The 20123-nt window shown below is 56.1% G+C and overlaps 2 protein-coding genes across 2 annotated transcripts; one reads left to right on the plus strand and one right to left on the minus strand.

Moving 5' to 3' along the window:
- Positions 1–362: 362 nt before the first annotated feature.
- COG4 (component of oligomeric golgi complex 4) lies at positions 363–13324 on the plus strand. Its single transcript, XM_026034411.1, has 19 exons — positions 363–515; positions 738–820; positions 1642–1756; positions 2434–2608; positions 3239–3432; positions 3877–3982; positions 4915–5072; positions 5277–5335; positions 6133–6266; positions 7098–7216; positions 8104–8270; positions 8920–9085; positions 9339–9401; positions 10103–10219; positions 11329–11421; positions 11656–11739; positions 11951–12052; positions 12391–12519; positions 12777–13324. Exons 1-19 carry the CDS (start codon positions 363–365, stop codon positions 12909–12911), a joined length of 2352 nt encoding a protein of 783 aa, XP_025890196.1. The 3' UTR covers positions 12912–13324.
- A 613-nt stretch (positions 13325–13937) lies between these two features.
- FUK (fucokinase) lies at positions 13938–20122 on the minus strand (the record flags this gene model as incomplete). The annotated part of the gene is made up of 19 exons (XM_026034344.1): positions 13938–14734; positions 14835–15058; positions 15273–15372; positions 15595–15782; positions 15890–16009; positions 16266–16409; positions 16629–16850; positions 17023–17189; positions 17331–17541; positions 17830–18191; positions 18325–18392; positions 18468–18638; positions 18835–18936; positions 19044–19171; positions 19288–19429; positions 19531–19650; positions 19729–19809; positions 19936–20033; positions 20104–20122. Coding segments are annotated over 19 exons (2787 nt in total), but the record flags the coding sequence as incomplete, so codon positions are not given.
- Position 20123: the final 1 nt, after the last annotated feature.

Below are 20123 nucleotides of genomic sequence, written 5' to 3' on the forward strand. Positions count from 1 at the left end.
CGGCCACGCGCGCCGCGCGGATGGCGGCGGATGCGGCTCGGGCTTCAGGCGGCTGCGGCGCCGGCCCGCTCCGCCATGAGCCCCGCGCCTGCGCGCTGCCTTCCCGCGCCTGCCGCGCGGGGCCTCCTGCGAGGGATGAGGGGAGCGGCTGCCCTCTTCGGCGCCTGAGTAGCCGGCGGGGCAACAGCAGCCGAGCCCCGTTCCTAGCGCCTCCCAAAAATCCTCTCCGGTTTCTCCCACCGCGGGACAGCGGAGAACAGTGGCTTTCCCGCTTCGCCAGGCTGCATGGTGCGGCTGCCGGTGTCCAGGCACCGTCTCGGGCAGCCCCGGGGGTGCCGGCCCCGCGTCACCCGCGTGGCAAGATGGCGGCGGCCGCCGCGGCGGGGCCGAGGGCGGCGGGCGGCGATGGCGGCGGCTCGTCTCCCGCCTCCTCCTCCCTGTCCATGGAGCGCATCGAGTCCCTCACGGAGCTGGCGGACCTGGAGGCCGCCTACGGCCGCCTGTGCGCGGAGGAGGTGCGCGGAGGCGGCGCCGGCCGCGGACTCCCCTTTCGCAGCGCGTGTTTTTGGTCCCGAGTTGCGCGAACGTCGGCGCGGCGCGGCCGGAGCCGGGGCTCGCCTCGGGTTTCGTTGCTGTCCGAGCGCTGGAGCCTCAGGAGCCGCGTGTCGGACGCTCGGTGCGGCTAGAGGGGACGCGAGGCCACGTAAATCCTTGATTTCCCGTATGTTTTCCCGCAGAAAGCGGTGCAGGGAGAGCTGGACGCGCTCCTGGAGCAGCAGAGCACGATCGAGAGCAAGATGGTTGCGTTTCAGCGCATGGGGTCAGTGGTCCCGGCCCCCTGCCCTTCCTCTGCGGAGCGCGACGCCGTTTCAGCAGCTCAGCCCCTTCTCAAATGTTCRATATTAGAGAATTTAGATAATTTTTTTCCTATGCTCCTGCATTAGCTTGTGACAGGGAAGCCGGATGCTCCCCTGGGAGCTGGACGCTCCCCCTGGACTCACAGCAGAGTCCCACAGAGTAAACGACCCCTCATGGGGCAGGTTGAACAGAAACCTTTTTTTACATCTCCTTGCAGATACTGTAGGGTTTGGGGATCAACGCTTTGGTCGGGCGCGTTGTGTTGTACCCTTTGCAGAACTGGGCGAGTATTGGAACGGGCTGCCCAGCGGGGTTGTGGAGTCTCCTTCTCTGGAGGTCTTCCCAACCCGCCTGGATGCCGCCCTGTGTCCCTGCTGGAGCAGGAAGGCTGGACTAGATGATCCCTAGAGGTCCCTCCCAACCTTAACCGTTCTGTGATTCTATTGCTGCCTCTCCTCTTGGTGAAGTTGTGCTAGCAGCCTGGAAAGCCTCAAGCCCAGCAGAAGTTCAGAGCACAAGTTCATAGGCTTCATCTTCCATTTCATTAGCAGGCAGTTCCTTAAACCCATTTGTGCTCTAATTGATGCGATTAATCAATSTGCAGCCTTTCCTAAGGCAAGCTGCATCTTTTTTGATGCCTTGATTGTGTAGGAAGTGTGTGAAAGGAGAGCAGCCACTGCTGAGAGGATCGATTGGGCTTGGGGAAAGAAACATCTTGCTGCTCCTGACTATCCTGCTGCTTCATATCTGCTTCTCCCGTGCCCTGTCTGTGTTTGTTTGCAGCCCTAATCTGCAGCTCATAGAGGAGGATGCSCAGCAGTTGGCAGGGATGATCACCTTCACCTGTAACCTGGCCGAGAACGTCAGCAGCAAAGTCCGACAGCTTGACCTTGCCAAGGTACCCGGAGCGAGGGCTGCTCGTGGCTCCTCGGCACGCAGCTGCGTTCCGCCTCTTGCACTTGCTCACATCCTCAGTGCACAGCTGTCAATGCGCCCTTTTCCTGGAGAGGGGAAGACTGGAAGCTGTTGAATTCATTATTTGAGCATTATCTAGAGGGTTTTCTTTTTATCAGTGGTTTCTTGTAGGGCTCCTGCACACTACAGGATACGAGAGTAAATTATTGTATGATTGTGTGTACAGCAGCTGGCTTCCCTTCTCTCCCTTGCATCTCTGGGAAATATGTGAAATATGATGAATAAATTGAAATTAGTCTTCAGCAGCCTTCAGTTATCCAGCTACTGCAGTGCTGATGTGCTGCGGGGAGGGTCGTAGTTGTCTGAGGCTGGGCAGGAATCCAAGCTATCTTATGCTTTGTATAGAGCAAGTGCAAGAGCTTTCAAGTGCCAGCACCCAGCAAACCTGCTGCTGAAACTGAAGGGCGAGTGTAGTTGTTCCTGGAGGCTCTGCCTCCTTGTTAACCTGGAGTATAGTTGAGTTCTGGCCAAATCTTGATGGGAAAATGTTGTTCAGAGTCATCAGTGTTAGGATCTTCTAAGTAGTTTGGAGTTTCTGGTGACATGCATGTTGATCTTTTGCCAAACTATCACTTCTCTTGCTGTTTACTTTTCTGGCAGAATCGCCTCTATCAGGCTATTCAGAGAGCTGATGACATCTTGGACCTGAAATTCTGCATGGATGGAGTTCAAACAGCCCTGCGAAATGAAGATTACGAGCAAGCAGCAGCTCACATCCATCGCTACCTGTCTCTAGATAAGTCAGTCATTGAGCTCAGTCGACAGGGCAAGGAAGGTGAGTTCTGTTTCTGAAGAGCAGCAGCAAAGTCACCTTTCCAGTAAGAGAACTAGAAACTGCCTAATTTCCCATAACAGATTGTCTCAGACTGCTAAACCAAAGCAGAAGATCCAATGCTAGCCAAAGATATCATGTTGTCTAGTAATGATCCTTGCAAAAGCTTAGAAGTCTTATTAGATATGAACCATTGTTCATAAATGGGACAGTTCCTGGCACAAGGCCTCAGTAGCTTATCAGATGCTAACTTGGTGAAGGACGAAAATGTGTAGGACAGAAGTGAGACAGACAAAGCCCTGGGAGATGTTGCAGTGTCATGGTGTGATACAAAGCAAGGCAGATAGATATGAAGAAACAAGGAAGGAATTGCCTGATACCTGAAAAAAATAGGGTGTAATTTGCCAGATTAGTTTGCACTGGAGTTTTCTTGTTACCCACTTATCGTGTTGACTGTCTTTGTTACRTCCTGTAGAATTATTCCAGTATGCCTGCTGCCCTCCTGGCTTTTAAGCTCCTCATTGTCATCTCAGGGCTGCACAATTTTTGTTTCTCTGTTGGAAAAACAAGTACTGAATGCTGTACTAATGTTGTCCTGCCAACTTTCCCTTTGTTCTCTCACCTTCTGACCAGGGGGTATCATTGATGCCAACCTGAAGCTCCTGCAGGAAGCAGAGCAGCGCCTGAAGACAATTGTCACGGAGAAATTTGACACAGCCATGAAGCAGGGAGACCTGCCCCAGGTGGAACGGTTCTTCAAGATCTTTCCTCTGCTTGGCCTGCATGAAGAGGGGCTAAGCAAGTTCTCAGAGTACCTCTGCAAGCAGGTAACACATTCTGTGGAACATGCTGCTTTTCCCTTAAGGGAAAGCAAAATCCAGTCTCTGACCATGGGGGTTGTGAAATGGCTCTGGCATATTAGTCTTTGAACCTAGTGCTGGCCTCTCTCTGCTTGTTGCACCTGGCATGAGCTTTCTGCTATCTGAATGCAGATCCCTCTGACAGGCTGTCTTGTTTGTTCTACCATTTTTTTGCTCTTTGTGCTTGCTTATAGCTTGTGCAAGGGAGCAATGCTTCCAACTGTGGCTGGAAAGAGAATGACAAGTTTCTGCCTTCCCTTGATCCTTGTGTTTTGCACATGAGAGAAAGGAGCAGAGGATCCTTGTTTTCAGGAAGAGAGCTCTTGCGATGGGAGGGCTAGCTAGTAAAAACACTGTGGGAGGAAGAACATCTCTGGGTATTACCAGCAGACTGATCCCATTGTCATTCAGGTGGCCAGCAAAGCAGAGGAGAACCTGCTGCTGGTGATGGGGACAGACATGAGTGACCGTCGAGCTGCTGTCATCTTTGCAGACACCCTGACACTCCTCTTTGAAGGTAATTTCCCTTACTTCTTTGCAGATGAAAGATGCAAATCTGTGATGAGGTTGTCTGTCAGCCTAAAAGGCTTTCCTCAAGGTCCAGGATATTGCAAAATGCCTCTTCCCTCTTTCAGCTGTGAGAATGTCATGCCAGAGGGACAGGGACAAAACGGATGGACTTTTTTCCAGCCAGGAGAGTGCATTAGAAAAAAAAATGTCCATTGTTCAGTTTGTGCGGATGCAAAGAGGACTTGCAAAGGAGCAGTTGTCCTCAGGAGGCAGGTTTGGTGTATGACTTAAAGAGCTTTCTCAGCAGAATGGACTGCGCAAAGGTTTTCCTGGGAGAGCTGTAGATTTCTCCTTAGAGAACCTGCTGGATTTGAGGGGTCTCATGGGACCTGGATCAGACACCTCTGGTTCTTTGCATTCTATAAACAAATGGCGCTTCCCTACAGGATTCTTCCTACCTGCGTTTCTCCAGGCAAACAAATCTGATCCCTTAACACTGAGCAGCTGTAATTGCCTCCCTTGCCTCTCTGAGGAGAACCACAGCAGCTTGAAAACAGACAGGGAAGGAGGAGAGTGTATGAATGATCTATGGGAATGTCACCAAAGGCAGTAGTTGAGATCCCGTTGTGATTAACCGCCTTCTCCATTACATCTGCTGTAATTCCAGGCTGCACCACTGTTAAAGTCACTCTTCCAGCCTGGCATCCTTGCTGCTGTTGAAGGTCCTCAGAGCTGTTGGGGCTTTCTTGGCAGAAGGGTGTTGCTGTCTTGGAGCAGAGGTCCACCTGGACTCGCAGCTCCTTCGCATGGGAGATGAATGATTCTGTRTTAAGCACTGTCTGAGCATCCTTACAGCTCTGGGTCCAGAGTGCATGGGCTCTCTCTCTTGTGCCTGAGAACAGAAGAGATTCCCCAGCATGGCTCCCCCTCTCCCTGCAGGGATTGCTCGTGTTGTAGAGACCCATCAGCCCATCGTTGAGACTTACTATGGACCAGGGAGGCTCTACACCCTCATCAAGCACCTGCAAGTGGAATGTGACCGGCAGGTGGAAAAGGTGGTGGACAACTTCATCAAAGAGAGGGACTATCACAGGCAGGTAAGAGGGSTGTAAGGCTGTCAGACACAGTCAGAACTGATGCAGTTCCTTTCTCTGGTGGTACTTCCCATGGAGCATTCCTATTGCCCTTCCTGAACAAGTCCTGTCATTRGTTACAGCATGAGAAAAGGCTGTTAACTTCACTAGCACAGACTTTGATGACTCTTCCTTTTTTTTCTTTTTTTTTTTTTTTTGTGATTGCAGTTCCAGCAGGTTCAGAACAGCATGATGAGAAGCTCTTCCACGGAGAAGATTGAGCCAAGGTACGAACAAACCCTTTTTTGCTCTCTAATTCAACACTCTTGATCTGTCACTAGCAATACTTAGCATTTGGGTAACTCTTCCCATCTTCCAGAGTCTCTGTGGCTAATAAAACATAAAAAGCAATTGTTGGGTGCCCTTCACTGTCCTTGTGCAAAGGCAGCTTCAGTGTCCTTTTATTTTGCTTAATTGTTACTTTGAAGCCCTGACCCTGGTTGTTGTTGGAGGACTGGGGATATCATGGCATGTGAAGGACAGAGTCTTTATATGGCTTAGAGGGTCAGAATATATGGACTATATGAAATAGAGCAATTCCCTGAGCAAATAATCAGTGGCAAAATTAGGAGTAAATCATTGGGTCSTATTTATTTTTTATTTTACTGCTGCTGTACAGATTCTGTACAGTCAACTTTTTCCTAATGAGCTGAACTGCTTCCAGTCTCCCTCCTCTTTTTAAGTATTTTTGAAATGCTAAAGTAAGGCCCTTTGAAAATGCATTGAGCCCATGTGGCTTTGCATGATTTCTAAACATGCCTTGAGAGAACGCTAGCATTCCTAAAGCAAGATCTGTCTGTGATCCTACAGGACCAGTTAACYTTAGTGGTGATTTAGAAGGCCACCAGAGCTGAGACTGTGTACATGTACCAGTGATTTGGCTGAGCTTTGCCACATGGTACAGATGGCGAGGGACAGTGTTCATCTCCCAATGAGAGCACGGAAAATGTGCTACTTCACCGAGTTAAATTAGTGCCCCTCGTGTTGTAGACTTGCTGCCTTGATGCCKCTGTGTCTCTCGCAGGGAACTTGACCCGATTCTAACAGAGGTCACCCTGATGAACGCCCGCAGTGAGCTCTACCTGAGGTTTATCAAGAGACGGATAACATCTGATTTCGAGGTGGGAGACTCTATGGCCTCAGAGGAGGTAAAACAAGGTAACGTCTTGAATACCACTGCTCACAGGCTCTTTGCTCCTTGAAGGTGCTCAGAGAGACTTACCTGAGTCAGGGTAGGAGCCGAGCGGCACGAATTCCTCGGAGGCACTGTGGGAGCCGTGTGGAGGAGGATTTGGCCTCCCCAAATCTGTTTTCAGTGCTGGGCTTCCTGACAAAGTCCTCTCATAACCATCATCTGAACCGTGGYGTTTCGCACTCTGGCATCTCACAGTAGGGGAGGAAGCTGTTTGCAGCTCTGACTTCACAGGCCCCTACAGGTCTGTTAGGGAAAAATGCCTGTTACCACAGCATCAGAAATCTGCATGAGAAAAACAATATCCAGGAAGCATATAACTGTGGAGCAGGGCAGATTTAAGGATAACCCCCGGGAAAGGATCTGAACCAAGAGCTAATATCACTGGTACACAAAATGTTCGCTGTTCAGTCTTCCAGTCTGACAGATCAAGTTGCTCCCCTCTAAAAGGGGACCAAAACTAACCTTGAAGGAATAGGACAGCAGAGTATAATAAAGAAGGTTCCCTAAGTGAGGAGAAGGCCCTTTAGTAACTGCAGGCACATGCTGAAGGTGGAGGCCGTGGGGAAAATAGGCTCAGGGTGTTGGCACTTTGGGGAGCTCTGGAAATCACTTCTCTTGTCACCTGCAAAAAGTCAACTCAGCTCTTTCAGATCCACATATTAGACCTGTGATTAATTCCACACTGGGCTTTGCAGTTGTGCATGTATTGGGCTTTCCTTAGGCAGCAAGGTGATGATGTGGAGTCATTTTCTGGCGTGCAGTCCCTGCTGATCGTTCTCCTTGGTGTTCTGCAGAGCATCAAAAATACCTGGACAAGCTCCTCAACAACTGCCTCCTGAGCCGCACCATGCAAGAGCTCATTGGCTACTACATCACCATGGAGGARTACTTCATGAGGGAGACGGTCAACAAGGTAGGGCTCAGACTGCTGCTTGCAACAGCCTAGGCTCTCTGCCAGGCACTGAGGCCTCCGTGTTGCTCCACAGTCCTCTGCTGAGAGCCTGAGGGAGGGAGATGGGTCTGCAGCAGTTTGGAAGGCCTGTTGTTGCCCTTGGCCTTGTAAAACAAGTGGTCTCTTCTGAACTTTGCTTATAAAACATGCCCTTGGGTAGGGAAGGCAGCTGGTTCTGTGCCTGGGCAGGACTGGCAGCCAGACCTGCCCCCCAGGTGCTCTGTCCTTGGCACAACGTAACTTCATATCTGAGTCACAAACCTCCACCAGCCTCACACTGTTGTTCTGTGCTGGAGGGTTCCGCTGCTGCTCCAAGAGCTGTGAAGCCAGAGCTATTTTGGGATAACTCAAAGGAACTGCTCCAGATGCAGCCTCTGGGATGAGCTGGCTCCCGCATTGAAGGTGCTGCTAGCAAGGGGTAGTGCAGTTCCACCAGCTGCCGTGTTCTGGCCGTAGCGGTGCCACGCAGTGCCCACSCCAGTGGACTGTCCCCAGCCTGGCTTTTGTCCCTAAGCAGGGGCTTCCTGGGGTTGTTAGCTGCTGTCTGGGTGMAGCCAAACAAACTGTTGCCTAGAAGGAGAAGGAGCAGCACTCCTGCAGGCCCATATTTTCTTATTTGATGCTTCAAAAGAGCGATTTTCTGTGAAAGGATAGGGCTTTTCAGAGCAGTCATAGAGCTGGAAGGTTCTGAAGATACTCCCAAAGCTACTGAAAACTTGGATGAGCAGTGCCAGGCTGCATGTGGTTCAGTTCAGCATAAGGTGGCACAGGAGAGCTGTCAGTGCTTCTTCTCGATCTCACAGACCTTTACGTGTGCAGCTCAGTACTCAAGGCAGCTTCCCTTGCAGGCTGTTGCCATGGACAGCTACGAGAAGGGCCAGCTCACCTCCAGCATGGTGGATGACGTGTTTTATATCGTGAAGAAGTGCATCGGGCGCGCTCTGTCCAGCTCCAGCATAGAYTGCCTCTGCGCCATGATCAACCACTCCACCACCGTGCTGGAGTCCAACTTCAGGTAATGAAAAGACACTGGATTCCCCTCTAACTCGTGCCCTCCTGCTGCCCTGATATTGAGCGGTCTTCCTTGTGTTCTCTGCCTTTGAAAGAGGCAAGTAGGAAGCAGGCTTGAGTGCAGTGGGGCAGGCTCAAGCTAGACATACTTCTGTCAGCAGCGGTAGTCACCTGTAGGACAGAGAGGCTTAAAAGCTATGAATCTTGAGGGCTGAAGTCCCACCGAGCCGCCACGCAGTGTTGGTGGGTGGTGAGTGGTTTGGTGGTACCTGGTCACTGCTTCTGGTTGCCTCTGAGCTTGCCCGAGACAGCTCTTCTGTTGTGACTTGAATAGGCGCCCGGTGTACCGTGGCGGGAGCCTGCAGAGCTGACCTGCTCCTGGGTTTTCACTGCAGCGTGGGATTGGAGAACTGTGACTGAGCCCAGCAGATGACTGCAGGTGTTTCTTCTTTTTTTTTTTTTCTTTTTTTTTTTTTTTGAGGAAAGCTCAAAAACTGGGCTGTTTGTTTGTCTTCCATTTCAGCCTCTCCTTCAGATGCTGGCAGGAGGTATTTGGCACCCTCCTTTGCCCGGGTACTAGTGCCCCGCTGTTGCCGGGTCCTGTGTCACTTTACTGTGCCRGTAAGCCCTGGTGTGCTCTGCTTGTCCCGTAGGGAGGTCCTGTACAACAAGCTGAAGCAGGGCTTTCCAGCCACCACCTTCCAGGACTTCCAGAGAGGGGTGACCAGCGCCGTGAGCATCATGCACAGCAGCCTGCAGCAGGGCAAGTTCGACACCAAAGGAATTGAAAGCACCGACGAGGCTAAGCAGTCCTTTCTGGTGGGTTTGATGGCTGTCCTGGTGTACAGTGAGTTGGGGGAAGGGGGTTCTGCACTGCTCTCCCCTGAGTATCTAAGATCCTCTCATTCCTTTCACCTGATAGCAGCGCTGCAGTTCACTGATCACATAGGAGCACCCCTGTCCTCTTATGGATTTGCATTTCCGTCTGTAGAGGGAGCAAGGCTTAGAGGAAGTGTGCAAACTTGTGCTTGTGATGCAGAGAAATTCCAGTGACTTTTTTTTTCCTCCTCAGGTGACCTTAAACAATGTTGAAGTCTGCAGTGAAAATATCATGACCCTAAAGAAGACTTTGGAGGTGCAGCTTGGATTCTTTCCTTTTTTTTTCCCCCGTAACTGTAACCTGCAACTTCYTCCCCAAGGGGGTTAGATAAACCTTCCAGACTTCCCTCTGCCGAGATTCCTGAAGTCTGTGGCCTCCTGCCTTAGGAAAGCAGTTCTGAGCTGCCAAAGCAAGCGCTCACTAATATTTAATAGTATAACCTGGACTAGCTRGAAGTACCAATTCCTCCAGGTTGCCGACAGACACGAGGTCGGTTGATTAAGATGTGTAGTATTGAGAGGGTCCCTGGTGGTGGTGGCCTTGGCTTTCTGTCCTGCTCTCCTCTCTCCAGCTGGAGAAACCTGCTTCTGCCTTCACAGGTGTAAGTTGCAACACAGGCAGTTCCRTCTCTGTGTAAGGAGGAACTTCACTGTGAGGGAGACAGMGCCCTGGCACAGGCTGCCCAGGGAGGTTGTGGAGTCTCCTTTTCCGGAGGTCTTCAAAGCCCACCTGGATGTCACTCTGTGCCACATGCTCTGGGTGTCCCTGCTGGAGCAGGAGAGTTGGACTAGATGATCTCTAGAAGTCCCTTCCAACCAYTCTGTGGTTCTGTGTGGGAGGTGCATGCTGCTCCATGCCTGCAAGTGTGCAGGCAGGCAGCCAGAGCTCAGCACAGCCCAGGGACCGAAGCAAGCCAGGTTGTTGCTGCATCTTTCTCATGGATCTCTTCCCTGCAGAGTGACTGCACCAAACTGCTCAGCCAAGGTTTTGGGGGGGAACAAGCGCAGGCCAAGATCGAGAGCTGCCTCTCTGACATGGCTGCAGTCTCCAACAAATTCCGTGACCTCCTGCAGGTGAGTGTCTTGTCAGTACTGTTGTGCTGGGACATGGTGGCAGGAATCATTTCAGCCCGAGGCGTTGGTTGTGTCTTAGTCCTGGAGTCCTTGGTAGAGGGAGAGAAGGAAGCAGATTGATCTACTTTGGATCCTGTGAACAGATCCAGCCCCTTTGCACCAGCTGGAGCTGCATAAAAGCTCTGGAAGCAGCTGCAGAGTCTGAAGGAAGGTTGTTTCTTTTGTCTTCACTCAGCACAGAGCACTGGCAGTCTCAGCCTTTTAAGCACTAGAAATATCAATAGCAGTCTTATCGAAACCATTCTCCTACATGGCCTGGCATGTTGCTGAGATATCTAGARCTTTGCTAGGTGACGTGGCAAGAGGAATGGGGTAGAGAAGCAGTTCTCTCATGTTGCATCTCCTTTCTATCAGTGGGAATACGCCCCTGTTTGGAACAGAAGGCTCGTTGGCTAAAGCCCCTCTCATGTGGCACAYGCAGCCTCTTCCTCTAGACTTTCACAGTGCTCTCCAATGGGCAGGGGAGCAGAAAGGCCTAATACTCCTGTGGAAAGAAGCAAAAGAGATCACTTTGAACTAGATTTGCCATCACTGCTGCAGAGGGGCAAGGCTGATTTTTATTTCCCTTTCCAGTTCACTGTGATCCAGTCTTCAGACTGGTACTGCAAGTAAAGCCTCTTGAGGGTCAYGGTCAATACCAAACCCAAGCTACTCATGAATGAGCAGTGCAGTTCTCCCGCTGTAGTGTTTGTGTAGTATTAAAATTGCCTGCAAAGTAATGAAGATGCTAGGCAACTAGTTCCTGCACTGCCTGAGTCACACATGTGTTGCATTTGCCTTGGAAAAGGGCACTTGCCAGCAGGGCCTGCTCAGAAATGCCAGTTTTAGTTAAAAACRTTCATGAAATGCCAGATGCTGTTGGTACCTGAATGGTTTTGTGCTGGGGGAGCTTTCTTGCCATCTTGCTGAGCCAAATGGGGGTGGGTTGGCAGGAGAGATTTTTCAGGAGCTCCATAGCACTGGAGCAGATAGAAGAGCCTTTGCAGACAGCAGAGGRGTTGAACATTAAATGGGCTCAGTGGCTCTCATGTCCTTCCTGTCCCCCTCAGGAAGGTCTCAACGAGTTGAACAGCACAGCCATCAAACCCCAGGTGAAGCCTTGGATCAACCTCTTCCTCTCCGTGTCTCATAACATTGAGGAGGTGAGACTCCGTGTTCCCTGCTTCCTGCACTACTCAGTGTGGCAGTGCAGTCAGAGCAACCACCTGCTYGTGCCACCTTGTTCCTCTCCTCTTTCCTCAGCATAGAGGAGATAAAACTCCTGGGACTTGCTCTGCGTCCCAGTGTGGCTTGAGAGAAACTTAAGACAATTTCAGGGGGGGKTTGTTGTGTTCACACTGGGCCAAACAAGCAACTCTCTTGTATTTTGATGTCAGGAGGAGTTCAGCGACTATGAAGCTAATGATCCCTGGGTCCAGCAGTTCATCATCAATCTGGAACAGCAGATGACGGAGTTCAAGGTGAGGGGAAGCAGACGTGGCAGCTCACAGCATCTTCCAGCTCTTCTCCCCTGCCCGGGGGAATGACAGACAACAATGTCATGGGCCTCCTGGAGGCTGATAGCTTTGGCCAGGGCTGTTACCTCACTGAGCAAGCATTTTACAGGCATGGATTTAGGGCCCTCTGCTCAGTTTTTAGCCTGACACCAATGACACAGGTTTCTGTTTTCAGGCTGGATTGTCTCCCGTGATCTATGATACCCTTACTGGTCTCATGACCAGCCTCATAGCCATTGAACTGGAGAAAGTGCTTCTCAAATCCACCTTCAGCAGGGTAAGTACAACACTGACCTYTCCTGTAGGCCAGTCAGCCTGCAAGCCTTCCACTATGAAACCCTCCCTTACCTTCCAAGGGAYGGGGCAGGGCAGGGGCAAATACTGCCCTCAGAGAAGCTCTCTAACAGGTGACGAGGAAGTCTTGCATTAGTGYATGCAGGCAGAAGGGGCTAGGGTTTGAGGTGGGTGCAAAGAGGAGCCATTGTCATCTGCCACAGGAGGAGATCTAACCCTTCAGAGCCAACCCACCACCACTGTAATGCCTACTTGTGTGCATGGTTTGACAGCAGCCTAGGCCTACTTGGAGAATTCACTGAGCTCCCTTGGTCCCCACAGCTTGGTGGTCTGCAGTTCGACAAGGAGCTGAGGTCTCTCATAGCTTATCTCACCACAGTCACTACTTGGACTATCCGCGACAAGTTTGCTCGGCTCTCCCAAATGGCCACAATCCTCAACCTGGAAAGGGTAAGCTGCACCTGCTCTGCTTTTATTAGACCACACGTGGATTTACTGAGCTTGTCCAAACTTTGTCCTGCCTTCCACAGCAGGGACTTGCTAGGAGGCTTTGCCCCTTTCCTGATGGTCATTCCTTTGCAGGAGTTAGGGGCAGGAAGCTGCCCTGCCATCATCCTCCCACTGTTCCTCATCAGCAGCTTAGGCAGGGTTTGAACCYGGGCATGAAGGTGGCTGAGGTGTCCACTGCCACTCTCATCTTCCTCTAGGTGACGGAGATCTTGGATTACTGGGGCCCCAACTCGGGCCCACTCACGTGGCGCCTCACGCCCGCGGAGGTCCGGCAGGTGCTGGCTCTCCGCATGGACTTCCGAAGCGAGGACATCAAGCGGCTGCGCCTGTAGTTAGCCTGTGCTTGCTTCAGCCTGTGAACACCATCAGGAACGTGACAGCCTGGGCCCAGCCCACCCAGCGCTGCTGGCGGCCATACGGTGCCCTTGCCCAGTGGTGGCTGCTGTCCTGGTCATATTCCTCACAGCAGAGGGCTTCTCTTGGTCTGGGGGGAAGAGCCTTCCACTGTTTTCTGGTGCCAGAAATAAGGCAGCAGAGAAATCTCTCATGTTGAGAGCAGTCTGACACTAATTCTGAAACCGCTGCGAGCTTGAGACTTCCTTTTATGCTCCCTTCCTTYGGGTGGCCATCGAGGAAGTTTTGGAGCTGTTGTGGGACTGTGGGCAGAGCTTTAGTTTGAACCAGCCCCCTCTTGTGTTGCCCTTACCCTTCTCTGGAGGGGCTGCACAAGTGCCACCAGTTTTTGTAAGAGCTACTGCAGTCTTAAAACAGTCCACGTCCTGCCTTTCTCAGAGGTGGTGGTGGGGATGGTCCTGTAGAAGAGGGAGACTACTGGGAGAAAAGAGTGATAGAGGTGGCAGGTAGTGGGTGGAAGCAGGGGCATCTCTCCAAGAAGCTGAATTAGGACCCTGTTGGCTCTCTGAGACCTGTACAGCTCCTGCATAAATAAATCTTGCCCCACTGAGCAGTAACCGTGATTGATGCATGTGCCTGGAGGGACCCTGAGAACAGACGGTGCTGGCTGCTCTATCTTCCCCTGTGTCACARCCACAGCCCCACAGTGGCACAACASCTGTACAGACACCCAKGAGGTAACASYGGGCACTGCCCACCCATYGTTTTGTGGCCCCTCCACCAGCAGCAGCAGAGAGAAAAGAGGGACAGGCCCCCGTGCTCTCCMCTTGACCTGCTGCACAGAGGGCTGAGCTTTGCTCCAGCTTCAGGTCATTGCTGGCCTAAGGGGACAGGAAGGGTGACAGAGCACAGGCAAGGACAGATGGCAATGAAGACCATGTGTTGCCAGCATTTGTTTTATTCAAAGAGAGGGTCGGGGGCAGCAAGGTGCTGCAGAAATAAACTCCTGGTACCTGACTCTTAGAGAAGCAAGGGCGGGGGGAAAACTTGATTCTACATCCATGATGGACCGTGGGGCACCGCAAACAGGCAGCCTGAGCCACTATTAGTGAAGGAGTGGAAGACTCAGCAGTAACACTCACCTTAGCCCTGCTCTAGGGAACAGCATTGAGGTTAGTCGCTGCTTTGAGGAACCATAAAAGCCCAGGTCAAAGCCCAAGGTGAGCATGAAGGTCTGGCTCAGCACAGTGCCTCCAGCCTCGAGGGCAGGCACCAGCACAAGGTGGGCACAAGGCCAGCACCTTGTGGCACTTAAGGCACTTGCTGGTGCCAGCTGAAGGAGCAGGTTATGTCAGGGTGGACAAAGGCTGTTGGGCAGGACAGCGCCCGGCACCCCAAGGATAGGCAGCTGAGACCCCTCCACAGCCAAGGTCCAGCCGCTGTTCCCAGGATAGCCCARGCTCCAGTGTAAGGACCTGCCCTGGGCTCAGCTTTGGTACGGGGTGGCCAAGCAGAGGATTCTGTCCATGTGCCAGCGAGCCGGCACACGAACTAGAACCAGTCCCAGCTGCAGGTCCAGGGAGCCGAGACTCTGTCGTGGGCGGCTCCTGCTTCACAGGGCTGGCCAGCTGCTCCCTATCTCTGCCCTACGTATCCAGGAGGAACAGTACAGGATGGGAGGTCATCCCAAGGCTGCATCCTCTCCAGGGCGAGTGTGGCCTTCAGGRTCACTTCCCTCTATATCCACTGAGAGGCCGCCTGTATCCACTTCAACACTGTGGATGCTGAAGTTGCCCACGCCCTGGAACAGACACATAGGTTGGGACAGGAGTCAGGGAGAGCCTCGTGGGGCCTTGTCCCCACTTGGGGACAGGATGCAACAGTTCCCACCCACGGCTCACCTCCGTTTTTGCTAGAATTTGGAGCAAGGCTTCCTTCTGGCACGGGGCTTTGGTCAAGACATAGAGGAAGCCGCCACCGCCGGCCCCAGCCAAGCACTGCCCGTAGACGTGAGGCTGGAGAGCRGCCATGAGGCGCCCCACGGCCAGCGGCTCGCACCCGGGGGCCATGCACTTCTTCTGCTGCCAGTAGCGGTTCAGACACTCACCGAGGAGCGGAAGATCACCTGGAACAYAGGAGAAACGGGGCAGCTGCCGGAGCCTCCGTCCAGGTTCTCCCCATGGTCTCTGGGCTGCTTTGTTCATTAACATGGAGCAGCTGGGCTTTTCCCTGGCATTCTCTGAGGCACGGAGGGCAACGCAGGGATCTCCAGGCTGCCTGGCTGGCCCTGGTGGTGCTGCCTCCTTGGGAGGGGAGGCCGGGTACGTGGGGGCTCATACCTTGCCGCAGAGCCCGGGCGCACTCCTCGGCGGTGCCTACCAGCGCGCTGGTGTTGTGCACGGCCGTGGGCTGCCTGGCATACCAGTTCCTCACCACATCCTGCAAAACAGGACAGTGGGCGGGCAGGAGCATGGCGGGCACTTGCGCCACGTTCAGCGCCAGCTCCCGTTGGGACGCGGCACTGTTACTGCAAGGAAGGGGACCGGCACCAATAGCACGGGTCACGTGTGACATCTCATTTTAGAAGTGACAGTCGGAGCCAGGACGTGGCAATGCCACCCTACAGATCGCAGCGAGCAGGGCCTGGGTCCCACRCCCTACCTGGAGCAGGTTGCGGGCCAGGCGGGTCTTGCCTGTGTACACCAGCAGCAAGTGCTCGTTGAGAGTCTGCACGAAGCCCTGGGGCACCACGATCTCCTCCACCTCCACCCGCAGCGGCAGCTSGGCCTTCGACCTCCCGATCTTGATGCCTGGCACCAGCCCGCCGACCTGGTCCTGCCACCCGCCGCCTGCGGAGCGGGGGACAGCCTCAGCCACGGCCAGAGCAGCCCCGGGTGGCCCACGTGGTGCCTCATGGGCAAGGACACAACTGGGGATGCGTCCTCGCAGATGCTACCTGTTGTGAGCCTCTGCTCCAGGTGCAGCACAGCGTGGATGAGGGAGTCGGTATTGGCAGCCTTCCCTGCTGCCCGGTACAGCGCTGCCATCACTGCTCCGGCCAGGATGCTGCTGGTACCTACAGGGAGCACAAGCAGGGCCAAGGAAGCGAGGAGCAGGACAGCCCTATGGCACCGGCAGCCCCGTGCCTCACGGAGAAGGAGGGGCAGAGGCTCACACTGCCCAAGAGTGGCCACCAGAGCCAATGACAAGGGCACAGCCACATTGCAGTGAGTGGGACACCCCATCTTATGGCTTAGAGCAGAGGGGACGCCCCAGCGCTGGTGAGGCAGGGCTTGGGCTTGGCCCCGCACCCTCTTTCCCTACCAACGTACCCAGGCCCGAGCCGTGTGGCAGCTGGGACCAGGTGTGCACCTCAAAGCCACCACCAAAGCTCTCTAGCAGCTGGGCTTGTAGGGGCTTCGGCGAGGGAAACTGCACCACCTGGGTGCATATGAAGGCAGCTTTCAGAAGGGCTCCTGCGAAAGAAAGCGGACAGAGAAAGCAAAGCTGGCGCCTTCTGCACCATCCGCTGCTTCCTTCACGCTCTACTCCCCAAGGACCACACGAGGAGGTGCAGGTGCAGAGGAGGTTGCTCCCACAGCAGCACAGCAAATGCGAGCGCCACGCTGCAGGACTGTCTTGGGACACAGGCACCCACGCCTCGGACGGGGACGTGGAGCCGGTCGGCGCCTCACCTGGCGCGTGCGGCTGGCAGTAATCCCGCAAGTGCTCCAGCTCGCGGCACACCAGCTCCACGCGGCCCCGCGGCGCCCTGCTCACGCTGGCCAGCCGCAGCTCCGGCGCGCCGATGCGCCGCACACGGGCGCCCAGCGGCCGCTGCCCGTCCACCAGCACGGCCACATCCACCACGGCCCCGCCGTGCTCGTAGGTGATGGGAGGAGTGTCACTCCAGCCACCTGTCAGGACACGCTGTGAGGCCCCGGAGCTTTCCCCCCAGCATCACGGGCTGCCTTGGCCCTTTTCCACCTCCAAGGTGGTGCCACAGGGCAGAAACATGGGGCCACCTTCATGCCGGCGCCATTGCAAGCGGCTGGAAGAGCATCCCCCAGTGCTAATGATGACACTTACCAGAGAGGTCCAGGCGAGCTGGACATGTGGCACGAACCCAGCAGCCCAAGGGTGGCAGCTCCACGGACTGCACAGTGACAAACTGACACGAGGACATCACAGCCTGGCGGATGAGGATCTGCCCAGCGCCCTCATAGTGCCGAGCTGCTCGYACCAGCAGGGCGGGCCTAGGAAGAAAGGGATGCTGAGCTCGTGGCCGGACCCTCCGCTGCCTCCCCGAGCACAGGGATGCCAGGGMGAGGACCAAAGCAGAAGGGAGCAGGACAGGCACCAGCCACTCCACTCACGGCCTCCCCCCCAAATCTCACCTGCTCATCCACTTCTCGCGCTCTGCAGCCAGCTCCYGCACGCCACCGGCGACGTCCCCGCTCTCCAGGCGCCCGAAGGCCGAGGCCCACTCCTTGTTGGCGGCCGGCCCGCTGCGCAAGCCCCCTTCCCCTCGCGCCATGCAGCCCAGCACGTCAGCAACGCACGCGAGCGCCCGGGCAGCGACACCGGCGTCATCGGCTGTAGAGGCGACTGCAAAGGGGGTCGCGAGGCAGCAGCCGGGCTGCAGGGCAGCTCTGAACCAGACCCCAGGGTGCAAACCATGACAAGCCCAGCTCTAAGCCCCAGTGCCGAGGAGGGGACTCGGCCCTAGCTAGATAGACATGGGGTGCTAGATTTGGGGGGAAGCTTATAGAAGATGGGGTTCAACAGGCAGCCCTGATGCCCCGGGGTGCAGCTTGAGCAAGCCAGGATAGGCAGCCCGATGGAGAAACCCCAGCGCCTGCCCAGGGATACGCCTGCCTGCTCTGCGATGCTCACCCTCRTCCAGCGTGCGCAGCAGGGCCTCGTGGTAGCCCTCGTGCACAGCGCTGCGCGTGAAGGGCAGCAGGCTGCTGTCCCGGCGCTCCAGCAGCACCCGCCGCACCTTGCGCTGGCCCTGCTGAAAGAAGAGGGCCCGGCGGGCGCCCAGCTCGGCCGCCCGGTCCAGGCAGGGCAGCAGCTCCTCCCAGGACATGCGCCAGGCCGTCCGCCAGCGCTGCAGCCGCCCCGGCGCGGGCGCCAGCAGCCACAGCACGTCCTCCAGCCCCAGCGCCTCGGCAGCGTGCAGCACGGGGAAGAGGCGGGCGCGCAGCAGGCAGCGGCTCCCCCGCGGCGTCTCCACGTCCCACACGTCCCCTTCCCTGCCCGAGGGAGAGGCCATCGGCATCTCGACGCGGTCAGCATCACAGGGGTCAAGGTGGCCGTCCCAGCTCCCTCGAGCTTGGCCATGCTGTTGGCACCCCAAGGTGTCCCCCTGCCCTCCATGGCACTTACTGTATGCCCGTCCGATGGAAAAACTCGGTCCATGGCATGTTCAAGTAGGTGGCTTCTTCAGCAGGGCTCTGATGGGAGACAGAGAGGACAGTCACACCTCGGTGGTGGGACAGGCACATCCCCACGGCGCTCCCCGTACCCACCTGCCAGTCATCGAGGCGACCGGTGAGCGTGAACACTCGGCAGGGCAGGTCCCGCAGCCGCACGTGGTGGCCCTGCAGGACCACGTCGCGCAGGAGGCAGCTCCGCAGGGCGGCCGAGGAGGCCGTGGTCAGGCCCGAGATGAGGCAGCCAGGGCCGATCTCCAGGGGACCCTGTGGATGCAGCGGCAGGGCTCTGAGCATGGTGATATGAGGGCTCTGAGGAGGGTGACCATTGCCCCAGCTGCCAGCAAAAAGGGCCTCCAAGAGTGAAATAGTGGCCCAGAGCTCAAAGCCAGAGCACCCCAAGGAGGGCCACCACGAAGCAATGCAGCTCCCCAAAGGCTGCAGGGTCCCTCGCACCACATACCTGGAGGTGGCAGTGCTGGACCACGCTGCCGGCCGCCAACCGCACGGCTCCTTCCAGCAGGCAGTTGGTGACGGAGGAGCCATCCTCTATGAGCTGCGGCTGCTGCAGGCAGCGGGGAGGCGCGTGGGCCAGGGTGTCACCCGGACCGGCGGCACCCACGGGCAGCCCTCGGCAAAGCAGCGAGCGAGGCCGAGGCTGGCCGGCCTTACGTCCACGTGGGAATGGGCGATTTTGCAGAAGCGGAGGTGGCTGCTGGAGCAGGGYGGGAGCATCAGGCTGCGGATGTGGTCGCTGGCGGCTGCGCTCAGGTAGTCATAGGAGCCGTGGGGGACGCAGGCTGTGGGGAGGCAGGAGTGCTCCGAGTGGTGACCGACCCCAATCCTGGCTCTCACGGACACCCTGCTCCGAACTCCCCCRGGCCCGTGTGGTGCCGCCCGCCGCGGTGCCGCTCACCCATGCTGAGAGGGAAGGCTCGGAGAGCCGCCCAGAGCACGGAGCGGGCCCTCCTGGTGCTGGCATCGCCCGCGCCCTGCACGAACTCCTCCTCTGTCAGCCCGCTCGCCATGCTGAGCACAATGTCGAAGAAGAGCGAGAGCTGCGGGGAGAAGGGAGCTGCGCCCCGACCCACCGCCCCGTCCCCCTCGACCCAGTAGTGCGAGCCCTCTGGACCCCCCAGCCCCACAGCCAGGGCGTCACCTGGATGGGTGGTGCCCCCGAATCCAGACCCATGTAGGTGCAGGCGTCCAAAGGAGGCACCACGTGGGTGGCCAGCAGCTGCTCGGCGGCATCAGCGGCGAAGAAGACGACTCCACACACCTGCAAGCGGCACCGGGGCCGGGCTCGCGCCGGGGCAGCCGTCGGGGACGGGCCCGCCGCAGCATGGCCGGGCCATACCAGTGGGACAGTGCCGTCAGGGTAAGCACACTGCTTGATCTGGGCCTCGGTGCCCTTGTAGATGATGTTGCTCACCAGCCCCTGTGAGCCGGAGCGATCCCGTGAACGGCCTGAGGTGTCCAGCAACCCCCCAGCGCGGCAGGTGCCAGGAGAGCTGGGAAGCCTCTTGGGATGCACCGCCCCAGAGAGAAGAGGGGCCCTACAGACCTGCCCGTCAGCCACGTAGACCCCATGGCTCCTGGCGTAGGCCTGGCTGCCGGGCACGGCGATCACCCGGACGCCGCGGAAGTGGTCCCAGGTGATCCCTGCGGAGCGGGCAGGGCAGCGCACGGCGCTCCGCCCGCCCGCCGCGGAGCCGACGGCGGCGCCGCTCACCTGGCGCCGCGGGCACGGCC

Source organism: Nothoprocta perdicaria, unplaced genomic scaffold (assembly GCF_003342845.1).
Source record: "Nothoprocta perdicaria isolate Ctin4 unplaced genomic scaffold, notPer1 scaffold_143, whole genome shotgun sequence".
NCBI lineage: Eukaryota > Metazoa > Chordata > Aves > Tinamiformes > Tinamidae > Nothoprocta > Nothoprocta perdicaria.